Raw genomic sequence first — 11,835 nt, forward strand, 5'->3', positions numbered from 1 at the left:
GCAGTGTAGTTTCCCAAAGTCCAAACTCTTCAGCTCTGTCTCCTTTTGACTGACTGTGAGTTGCCTTCACCCGAACACCCTTTAAAAGGCAGACCGGGCGAGACAGAGAGAGAAAAACGTGTTTGAAATCGTGCATTTTGTCCCCTTGGCTGTTAAATAGGTCCTGCACGTGAACTTACACAGAAACCTGATTTTCTGAGAAATGTCAGAAGTTCTCGAAACAGAGCGTGAACTAATAGAATTATCTGATCACTGAAATCCCTTTGAGCGGAGGTAACGTGCCCTATTGGTGTTTATGGAGGGTTTTTTCCCGCTAAAGCTGAATTGATGTAATTATTGGGTCGATTGTTGGAGATTTGTGCCAGATGGCCGTGAGCTTCTAAAGGTGCAGTTGCTCGTGTTTGCTTTTTCTCCTTATATAGGATGCTAATTCGCAGATAAGTTATGAAAAGGCCGCAAAGTTGTAAAACAGTATTCATGGGATAGAATGCCCACCGGCGTGACCTATTACTAAATACATTCATGAGGCACCCTTCTTTTATCCATGATTTTCCACACGACGCTGCCTATATGGAGGATCAGTAATAGCTTTTAAAAGGCATTTGAGTGCAGGAGAAAGCGAGAGTCTGTGCTTCGCCCTCACGTCTGTCTGGAATCTCCTTAGTGAGTTTAACCCCCCCCCCCCCCCCCTCCCTCCTCCTTTCCCAGCGTAACAAAAAGAGAGACCAACTCAGAGAAGGCGAGGCACCGTGAGGTTTAGAGAGCTATAGAAAGCAGAGAAAAGGGGATTATCCCAAATAATAAAAAAACAGAAAACAAGCAAATGCAGATGGTGGATGAAACTTTTAGTTTTTGTTTTGTTGCAATAAAGATTATTTTGTCACAATTGCAGGTGTTCATATTTCAAGCCAGATTTAATCGATGTCGACCGTGGCAGATTTCCGTGTAAGCGTTTATGCTGGAGATCGCGGTGCACGTGAATTTGCAATTTCGGACACCGAAAACACAGCGTGCAGCCCTTTTTATCGCGACGCGGCGGTTTTGAGTGACAGTTGCGGTTTCTATGAAGAAAAAATTGGGGTTTAGAAAAATGAGTTTGCTTGCTTTCGCAAGAATTTTAAAAGCATTTTTTAAAAAGAGCTGAATTCCACAAGCTCTGTGCACGTAGGCTGAAGCCTCTGCGGAGTTCTCTTTCCACTGTCCCGAACAAGTTCACTGATTAGTCGAAGAAAACTCGAAAGCAAACGTGTTGCTCAGAAACAAACCTTTCCGATCTGATCTGGGAATGATCAGTAATAAAGAAGGGAGGCTAGAGGGGGTGGGACATGGAAGAACTGGCATGTCTTCAGGAAACGTAATAAAGTTGGGAAAACACTGGAAAATAGATGTTCAGCGGAGTGGGCTGACCCTCTGCAGGTTTATGAAAAAGGACCCCCTCTCCCCACAAGTTGGTCAGTGTCGACTGAGATGGAGTGGAAATGGTGTAAATTGATAGTGAGTGGAGTGGGGAGGGGGGGGTGCAGCAAACGATTAGGTTTCGGCGTGGAGAGGGGCGCAACTTCCGACGGAATGTCAGGGAGAAAGGGAAAAGGGGAAGAGAAGGGTATCGTTGTGGGTCGCCCCTATTGCAAAGGTAGAAGGGAGACAGAGGCGCGGGGGGGGGGGGGGGGGGGGAGTTGTCCACGGCAAACAGCTCACTTTCCTGCCCTTTTTCGGTGGGGGGGGGGGGGGGGGGGAGGAGTGCCCCCCGTGGATGGGTGGGGAAGGGGGAGGCTGTGATTGGCCGCGGAGATTTGGGGAGGCGCGGCGTGATTGGCTGTCCCGCCTGGCGGCACGCGCCTTTTGGGAAAGTTTGGGAGAGAAGTTTTTGTTGCTGAGTTTGCAAAGCAGAGAAGCGAGGGACCGGCAGCCAGTGCAGCACGGCCAAGGGAGGCAGGAGACTCAAACTTTCTTTTTTTTTTCTCCCCCCCACAGAAGGGGGTTGGTGGTTGGATGGGGAGAGGGGGTATAGACCCCACAACTTTCCTCCTCAAAGTAAAACTGCAGAATCTACAGAAGCGACTGGCAAACAGCGCGAGGGGAGAAGTTCTGAGCCAAGACTTTTCTGTTGACATGAAGGTTGCTGCTTTGTCTTTGACTGCTGTCAAAACCCCGGCATCAGAGTGTGAATAAAGCCCAGCGGCTCCGGGGAAAGAGTTGAACTTTTGCACTTTGAGGAGGGGACAGCAGTCCGGAGTGTGTGAGGGACGGCGTTTGGACAGCGGTGGTGGGCAGGCAGGGGCGAGATGGCGAGGCTGCGGGCGTTCCTCCTCCTCCTCCTGCTGAGTGGCTGGGCGGCCGAGCGGACGGCGGGCATCACGGCCAAGTACACGGTGTACGAGGAGCAGCCGGCGGGCACGGTGATCGGCCGCCTCTCGGAGACGCTGGCCGGCCAGCTGCACCCCTCCGCCCGCCGCTTCCGACTGATGCAGCGGCTGAACGCGTCGCTGCTGCGGGTGCGCGAGGAGGACGGCGAGGTGAGCGTGGGCGGCCGCCTGGACCGCGAGCGCCTGTGCCGGCGCGCGGCGCCCTGCCGCCTGGCCTTCGACGTGATCACGCTGCCCACCGAGCAGCTGCAGCTGATCCAGGTGGAGGTGGAGGTGCTGGACATCAACGACAACCCGCCGCGCTTCCCGCGCGCCCGCATCCCGCTGGAGATCTCCGAGAGCGCGGCGGTGGGCGCGCGCTTCCCGCTGGACGGCGCGCTCGACCCCGACCTGGGCGAGAACGCGCTGCACGGCTACTCGCTCAGCGCCGAGCCGCACTTCGCCCTGGAGGTGGGCAGCCGCGCCGACGGCGCCCGCTACGCCGAGCTGCGGCTGGCCCGCGAGCTGGACCGCGAGCACCAGGCCCGCTACGAGCTCCGCCTGACGGCCTGGGACCGCGGGCAGCCGGCGCGCAGCGGCAGCTCGCTGCTGCAGATCAGCGTGGCCGACTCCAACGACAACAGCCCGGCCTTCGAGCGGCCGGCCTACAGCCTGCGGCTGCCCGAGGACACGCGCGCCGGCTCGCTGCTGCTCGACCTCAACGCCACCGACCCGGACGAGGGCAGCAACGGGCGGGTGCGCTACTCGTTCGGCAGCCACGTGTCGGCGCAGGTGGTGGACACGTTCCGCATCGAGGCCGACTCGGGCCGCCTGCTGCTGCTGCGCCCGCTCGACTTCGAGCTGAGCCAGAGCTACGAGATCGACGTTCGCGCCCAGGACCTGGGCCCCAACTCGGTGCCGGCCCACTGCAAGATCGTGGTGCGGGTGCTGGACGTCAACGACAACGCGCCCGAGCTGGCCGTCACCCTGGTGCCGCTGGGCGGCGACGTGGCCGCCGTGTCGGAGGGCGCGCCGCCGCGCACCCTGGTGGCCGTGGTGCGGGTGCAGGACCGCGACTCGGGGCCGAACGGCCAGGTGGCCTGCACGCTGCAGGGCGCCGGGCACTTCAGCATCCAGCGCACCGGCGAGAAGAACTACGTGATCCAGACCAACCAGACGCTGGACCGCGAGCGGGTGGCCCAGTACCGGCTGGCGGTGATCGCCCAGGACCTGGGCGCCCCCAGCCTCACCACCGTCCAGTACCTCACCGTCCACATCGGCGACGAGAACGACAACGCGCCGCAGTTCCAGAGGAGCAGCTACCAGCTCTCCCTGCTCGAGAACAACTCGCCCGGCGTCTTCCTCACCCTCATGACGGCCACCGACGCCGACTCGGCCGACAACAGCCGGGTGACCTACACCATCCTGGACTCCTCTGTCGCTGGCAGCTCCATCACCACCTACCTGACCATCGACCCGTCCATCGGCGCCATCTACGCCCTCCGGGCCTTTGACCGCGAGGAGATCAGCAGCATTTCCTTCACCGTCCAGGCCCGGGATGGGGGCACCCCTCAGCTGGCCACCAACACCACCGTCCTTTTGACCATCCTCGACCAGAATGATAACCCACCAGCCATCCTCAAGCCCGATTTGCACAATGGCTCGGCCGAGGTGACCATCCCGACTAACGCTGGGCCCAAGTACTTGGCGACCACCATAGCAGCAATCGACAAAGACTCTGGCGTCAATGCCGAGTTCACTTGCAGCATCCTTGATGGCAACCAGAATGGGATGTTCATTGTGGATCCAAGGACTTGCGATGTTTACACCAATGACAGCTTCACTTTGGACCAGGAGAAACATTGGGACCTTGTTGTCGCCGTGCAAGATAAAGGGTCACCGAGTCTCAGTACAGTGGCTACTTTAAAAGTGATGCTTGAACAGAAAGAAACACCCCAGCACACTGAACAAAGTACTTTAGATGACTCAATGATCATCATCATATCCCTGGGTGTGATTTGTGCTGTTCTGCTCATCATCATGGCCATGTTTGCCACAAGATGCAACCGGGAAAAAAAAGATACCAGATCTTACAACTGCCGAGTGGCAGAATCCACTTACCAGCACCACCCCAAACGACCATCCAGGCAGATTCACAAAGGGGACATCACTCTGGTGCACACTGCGACTGGCACGTTACCCATCAGATCTCAACACAGGGCTTCTCCTTCCCCCTCACCAACCCTATCCGGAGTGGATCGGGGTCAGATGTGCAGCAGGCAAACCAATCATAGCCGCCAGTCCCTCAACAGTCTGGTGACCTTGTCCTCCAACCATTTACCTGAGAACTTTTCACTGGAGCTCACACACACTTCTCCACCTGTTGAGGTGAGCATCTTGAATGTTGAGAGTTATTTGTGGTTCATCCAGTTGGTGATTCCAAACTATTAAAATGGTTGTGTGGGATGGTCCTCCCATTCTTGATTGGCCCAGTAACACAATATATACGGGTGAAGTGGTTTGTCATATTTTCCCACAAGCTCCGACCATATTCCAGTCAGTAATTTATTTGTGTTAGGCTGTTTTATAAATTTCTCTATCTTTCATATCCCATTAAGTTTTCTGGAAATCCGTTTTTGCATTTAAAGTCTGGAAATGTGGGTCTGCTCAATGGTTCAGCTGGTTGGAGTGTGAGCACTCAGGCCATCATGATACTGGGTTTAATCTTGATTTATGCTGTATTAGCTCATTTAAGTGGAAGCATTGGTAGGAATACCCCAATTAGTTTCAGCGTATCTGAATTAGAAGGGAGGAAAATTAGCTTTTGTTTGCTGTCCTGAACTGCTGGAAGTGTGGATGCATATTTATCTGGTAAAGACTTGTTAAGAGTAGTCTGATATCCAGTGAGATCGAATAGCCTATCATCACCCACTGTCCAGTCCAGGAGAAGGTGACCATTGCTCACAGAAGCATAAGAAGCAGAGCAAAGAGCCTTCAAGTGGCTTGGGAAGATTACAAAAACACGGTTATGAGTGCCTCAGTGTTTACTTACTATCCTGAACCTATTCTGTGCATGTGTAAAACTTTCAATCTCAAGTTTTCAAACAAATAATTAGCAAAGCACAGAGCTCAATACCGTACATTTTTAATTATCTAGTTATACACCATCATCACCCATTCTCCCCTTAAATGTTTAAAGTACAAATAATACTCGCTTCCATTTATGTGTCTCGACAATTTACTGAAGACAACTCTTGTCTACTAATAGCATGTATTTATACACAACAACTTTCACTGAGCTGCATGGATTGTGTTGGTCTGAAATTGAAGATGTAAAATATTTGATAGCAAGTGCTAGGCTCAAACTCTTCCCTTAATCTGGGATTTTTACTTTTCGTGCATAATCCAGTATTTTTAAGAATACAATATTTAACCTGCCCCTGAACTTTTCAAAATTGGGACCAGAAATCAGCTAAAATAAATCAGCTTATAATATTCCGTCAAACAGCTTAGAATATTCCATCGAACAGCTTATAATATTCTATCAAACTAAAGCTGTAATGGCAACTAAAGATTACTGTCATTGAAAAACTAAAATACCTGATGATGAGATTACAAAATGTGAGCATGCCCATGGATCTTGTCTATCTTTTTAGTAACACATACACACACATATTGAAACTGAAGTTTGTTTTGTAAATTTCTGTCTTGCTTGGGCATGAATAAATGTCCAGCTTCTGGATAAATTAGACCAGCTGTTGATATCTGGGGCAATCAATCAATCAGTTTACTGTTGGGTTGATGAGGCCAGGGGTTCCAACCCTGTTAATTCCTCAGCGAATGAATTGTACGATTGATTAATACATGCTTCTGCTCTACCCAGAATTGTACCTTACAACTCAACATTGTAGATTTTGTACTTATGTCTGTAGCTATTAGAGATTTGTTGACATTTTTGCCAAAGAGTAAATTTGGTTCTCTATTTCTGTTACATTTAGCAAGTTTCTCAGCTATTGAGTATGCTGCATCAAGGCCAGTATCAACCAAGACCAAACTTTCGAGGAAATAAATATTCCAGAAGTTACAGGTGAGAAAACAATTGAATTTAATTCATGTCTTTTCCAGATATGCACATTTTTATAATAGCTATGGTTCTAATGATCTCTCATTTTCTCTTTATAGATATGCTCTTCAAGATATGGACAAATTCAGTCTGAAGGACAGTGGTCGAGGCGACAGTGAAGCTGGAGACAGTGACTACGATTTGGGTAGAGATTCTCCCATTGATAGGCTTCTAGGAGAAGGTTTCAGTGACCTCTTTGTCACCGACAGCCATCGATTTCATCCAGGTACAGTCATGTCCCTAATCATATTGTTTTAACATTCACAGTAAAAATAATTTATTGGTTTTTGGGACTTTGAAAAAGTGTTGCAATGTTTCATGCTGATCAAAGATGGGTGACAATGGTTTGTTTTTAGCTATCGACACCTTGTGGCAACATCAGGTAATTTTGGGTCACAACAAGTGAATTAACTGCAAGATAAATTTATTTCTTGCTCGAGCTTAACTCCAACCTGCAGTGATTATTTTAGTTTCCAAATAATGCAAGTTGTTATTGAGTACAAGCTTTCTGCTTTGGCCTTGAGTCCACCCAAAATTGTATTGACATTTTCAAAGCTCTTTTGATGCAAGATCCTCAAGAAGTGAAAAGAGACTTCACAGTGATTCTGTGATGTTTGCCTCTAAGCTGGAAGCTATGTTCAACAATAGTATGGGTTGGCGAATTCTGCTGTTTAGACCTATCAGTGAGCTGAATTCCGTCTGAGTGTGGCTTCTACTTTGGGATGATGTGGAGATGCCGGCGTTAGACTGGGGTGGGCACAGTAAGAAGTCTTACAACACCAGGTTCAAGCCCAACAGGTTTCTTTGGAATCACTAGCTTTCGGAGCGTAGCTCCTTCATCAGTTAAGTGGCTCGTCTGATGAAAGTGCTGCGCTCCGAAAGCAAGTGATTCCAAAGAAACCCGTTGGACTTTAACCTAGTGTTGTAAGACTTCTTACTCTACTTTGGGAGTACAGCATAATCACCTCTACTTCAACACCCTGGTTGAAATTCCAGAGCCCATTTTTAAAAAACGCCCTGCTTAATACGTCTACAATGTTTAACCAAAAGATGCATGTGCAAAATGCTAAGTTTATTCAATGTACAATATAGAGTTCCTGTTTTTAGCAGCTATATCAACTGTAAATAAATGATTTGGGGAGAGTCCAATTTGTGCATGGAGCCTCAAACCTTGTTGAAGCAAGTGGCCTGCTGTAAATAAGGAACCCATGTGGCTAGTATATTCAGCAGTTTCTAAAACTTTGCTGACTAATACTTGATATTACTTCAAAGAAGGAGCCAAATGGTATTGGCTGAAATGAAGGAAATAATGATAATTGAACATAAATTAAATCATTGATGGCACATTTTAAATATTTTCCTGCTTAAGATTGTATGGCCCCAACCTTACTGTTGAACATGCTGTGTTTTATAAGTCCTGCACTTTTCTCGTATTTTACTGTGCTGCATTAACAAGTTCATCAATTTTTATCAGTGAACACGGAACATTAATCCCTGCCTCTGAGAAAACTTGGCAGTATCCATTTTGATCTGCCCTAAAAATAGTTTTGTTTTTTATGTTTTCATGGGATGCGGATTTCATTTATAAGGCCAGCGTTCATTACCTATCCCTATTTACTCTTGAGTAGGTGAATACAAATGAATGGTCATTTCAGAGGGCAGTTAAGAGTCAATCACATTGCTGGTAGTCTGGAGTCACATATTGGCCAGGCCGTATAAAAATTACAAATTTCATTCCCTGAATAGTATTAGTGAACCAAATGGAGGTTTGCATCAATGTTGTAATTTCATGGTCACAATTACTGATACTTTAAAGTTCCAGGTTTTATTTCATTAATTGAATTTAAATTGAACAGCTGTCATTGGTATGATTTGAATGCATGTCTCTGGATAATTAGCCCTGGTCTCTGGTCCACTACTACTAATAATAATTATTATTATTATGCGTGTCTCTGGATAATTAGTCCAGGTCTCTGGACACTAGTTCAGTAGCATAGCCCCAATGTCAAAAGTGTTGGAATTGTGGGAAAAATGAATTGTACGTCAGCTGCTTCAATACCTGTAATGTCTATGATGGAGCGTTTTGTGAATAATGGTTCTTGTTTTGCAGCAATGAAGTTGTGCACAGATGAATGCAAAGTTTTGGGCCATTCTGATCAGTGCTGGATGCCTCCGTTGTCTTCAGGTGTTTCTGCTGATTACAGGAGCAACATGTTTATTCCTGGTGAGGATACACAACAACTACAGGAAGATGATTGTGACTCTTCAGATTCCAATGAGAAGAAAAAAAGCTTTTTAACTTTTGGCAAAGATTCCCAGAACGATGAGTCAGAGGATCTGGGGACTTCATCCCTCTTGTCAGAAATGAACAGTGTTTTCCAACGATTGCTGCCTCCACAAATGGACATCTATGCAGACTGCAATGAGGTTGGCAGTATAAGTTCTTTGGAAAAGAAAAAAGGACATTTGGCAGCGAAGCCTGTTCCCTATCCACATGGGGTGGCAGCTTGGGCAGCAAGCACTCATTTCCAGAATCCGGTGAACAGTGTTGGTATAGCTCCTATTAATCACATAAATCCGCCGTCAACCATCTCTAAATGGTTGCCTGCCATGGAGGAAATCCCAGAAAATTATGAAGAAGATGAATTTGATAATGTTCTCAGCCAGCTTGCTCCCTGCAAGCGTGAGAGTAAACATGAACTCATTGATGCCAGTGAACTTGTGGCAGAAATTAACAAACTTTTACAAGATGTCCGGCAGAGCTAAAATTGTTTGTGTACTTTTTTTACCTTCCACTTTTCTGGAAACTGGAAGATAGGAGAGTCATTGCCAACGATTTGCATTTATCAAGTAAATGTGTCTATGACTTTGAATACAGTTATATTTTCACATTAAGTATACCAATTTAAGTGTAATTATGTTCGTATTTTAAAAATACATTTTGTATTCTATTTATATATTGTTCAAATAAAACTTATTTTTATATTCTACCTTCATTCTTTTCATTACAAAAAGCAAATTTAAACAAATTATCTCAGTGTTAAGAAAATATATTTTCACTTGATAATTAGTTAATTGATAACCAGAATGGCACTACTTTGCATCACATTTTCATCGATACAATTCAAACATGTTCTGAAAAGAGTACTCTTCCATGCCCAGTGGGCACAGCAGAGTATAAAGTTAATTAACACTCAACACATTATTATTTAATTGTTATTTGTGTAAAGTCACTGTTTTGTATATAGTTATTATTGTTTGCTTAGATCATTTGTGCTGCCCTACAGCACTTGCCATAATGTCTTCTGTTCATGTCAAGCGTCACTGGGGCAACTCAGCATCACTCAAGGTTGAAATTGATGTATGCTAATGCGGGTTACCCCAGTTTTGCACTGTTTGCCCATACCACAGTAGCTGTACCTTACTGTAGCATATTTTTTGGTTACATTATCATGTCTGCCAGAAAACAAACTTCAAAGACAAGTATATTTTCTGTGATATTGTACTGTAACTTAAAAGGACAGCCATACATTCCTTGATAAATTTGAGTGTACACAATACCTGATATTTGGAACCTTGGCTGGATTTTTGTTTACATGAGTGATCCATATTATTCATTTTGTACTATTTAAGAGTGTAGATTTTAGATTGTGATAATGATGCATTAAAGAGGCACTTGCTGTACAATTGATATTCACCAAATGGATGGTTACATAATTCACTCTTTATTTTATTGCTGAGTTAAATTGCCATTAATGATGCATATTCTTTTTATGGCACTCCAAATAATTTAATTGTTAGAAAGCAAATAAAATTCAAGTAAGAATTACAGGTTCCAGAAATAGTATAAATATATGTCATGTAATTGGTTTTATTTTGAATGAATGGGCGTGGATATGTATTGGGATTTATAGAATTTATAGAACAGTACAGCACAGAACAGGCCCTTCGGCCCTCGATGTTGTGCCGAGCAATGATCACCCTACTCAAACCCACGTATCCACCCTATACCCGTAATCCAACAACCCCCCCCCCCCCCTTACCTTACTTTTTAGGACACTACGGGCAATTTAGCATGGCCAATCCACCTAACCCCGCACATCTTTGGACTGTGGGAGGAAACCGGAGCACCCGGAGGAAACCCACGCACACACGGGGAGGACGTGCAGACTCCGCACAGACAGTGACCCAGCCGGGAATCGAACCTGGGACCCTGGAGCTGTGAAGCATTTATGCTAACTACCATGCTACCGTGCTGCCTTAACACGGCCATTTCCACTCACTGAGCCAAAAGAAGAACAATTTACATTTACAACAGTGCCTTGAACAGGAAAATGTCCCAAAGTGCCACACAGAAATAAAAGCTATACCAAGCCAAAGAAGGAAATATGTGAAGAAATGATTAATATCTTGGGCTAAGAGATAGAGTTTAAGGAGAATCTTAAAGTACAACTGAGGTATAGAGGTTTACGGAAGGAATCCCAGAGCTTGGGTGCAGACAGCTGAAATCATGGCTGCCAATGAACGATCAAAGGGAGTTGTGTAAAAGAGACCAAAGTTAAATAAGTACAGAGTTCTGAAAGAGGTTATGGAGATAAGGGAGGGGTGAGGTCATGAAGTGATTTGAACTTGAGGATAAAATGTTCAATTGTAGGTGTTGATGGAGGTCAGTGAGAACAAGCATGATGGGGAAGGAGGATGAGTTAGGATATGGGCACCAGAGCATTGGATCACCTTATATTGACAGAGGGCGAAAAATGAAAGGGCAGAGGACAGAAATAGCTGAGTGTGAAAGCATAGATAAGCATTCTAACAGCAGATAGCCTGCAGCAGGTGCTGGACAAGCATTGTTGTGTTGATAGTAAGAGTTGTGCTGCATAGGATACGCTACCATAAGCTTAGCATAGAATTAGATGTGATTCTGAGGTTGCAAATCATCTGATTCAGTTTAAGACTTGCTGCAGACAAAGGTGGAAGTGGTGTGAGGAGATGTAGTGCGAGGGACAGCCAAGAATTAGACCTTTTCAATGTTTGACTTGAAGAATATGCAACTCATTTTCGACTATTAACAAGCTGGCAACACAACGGCAGTGGAGGCGTCGAGAGGTGGCAAAGAGGTTGAGTTAGATGTGCTGAGTGGAACCTGATTTGTCTTCTGATGATGTTGCCATGAATACTTAATTGAAGGGCAAGGGGTGTTGAAACCAAAGGTAACATTTTTGGGTGGAAAGATAAGCAATTGCACAAGATTCTCTGGATATAGTTAAGGGTGAAACTAAGGTAATCTCACTCAAATGGACAATAGAAGACAGGTGTTAGAGGAGGATGGTGTAGTCAAAAGCTGCATGGGCCAGGAAGGACAAAGTG

At 46.1% G+C, this 11,835-nt stretch overlaps 1 protein-coding gene across 1 annotated transcript; it reads left to right on the forward strand.

Moving 5' to 3' along the window:
- The first annotated feature begins 1,887 nt into the window (after positions 1 to 1,887).
- On the forward strand, positions 1,888 to 10,170 carry pcdh18a (protocadherin 18a). Its single transcript, XM_038792508.1, has 4 exons — positions 1,888 to 4,733; positions 6,344 to 6,432; positions 6,528 to 6,694; positions 8,579 to 10,170. The coding sequence occupies exons 1-4, from the start codon at positions 2,286 to 2,288 to the stop codon at positions 9,232 to 9,234; spliced, it is 3,360 nt and encodes a 1,119-aa protein (XP_038648436.1). The 5' UTR covers positions 1,888 to 2,285; the 3' UTR covers positions 9,235 to 10,170.
- The last annotated feature ends 1,665 nt before the right edge of the window (positions 10,171 to 11,835 follow it).

This window comes from Scyliorhinus canicula, chromosome 3 (assembly GCF_902713615.1).
Source record: "Scyliorhinus canicula chromosome 3, sScyCan1.1, whole genome shotgun sequence".
In the NCBI taxonomy this organism is placed as follows: Eukaryota; Metazoa; Chordata; class Chondrichthyes; order Carcharhiniformes; family Scyliorhinidae; genus Scyliorhinus; species Scyliorhinus canicula.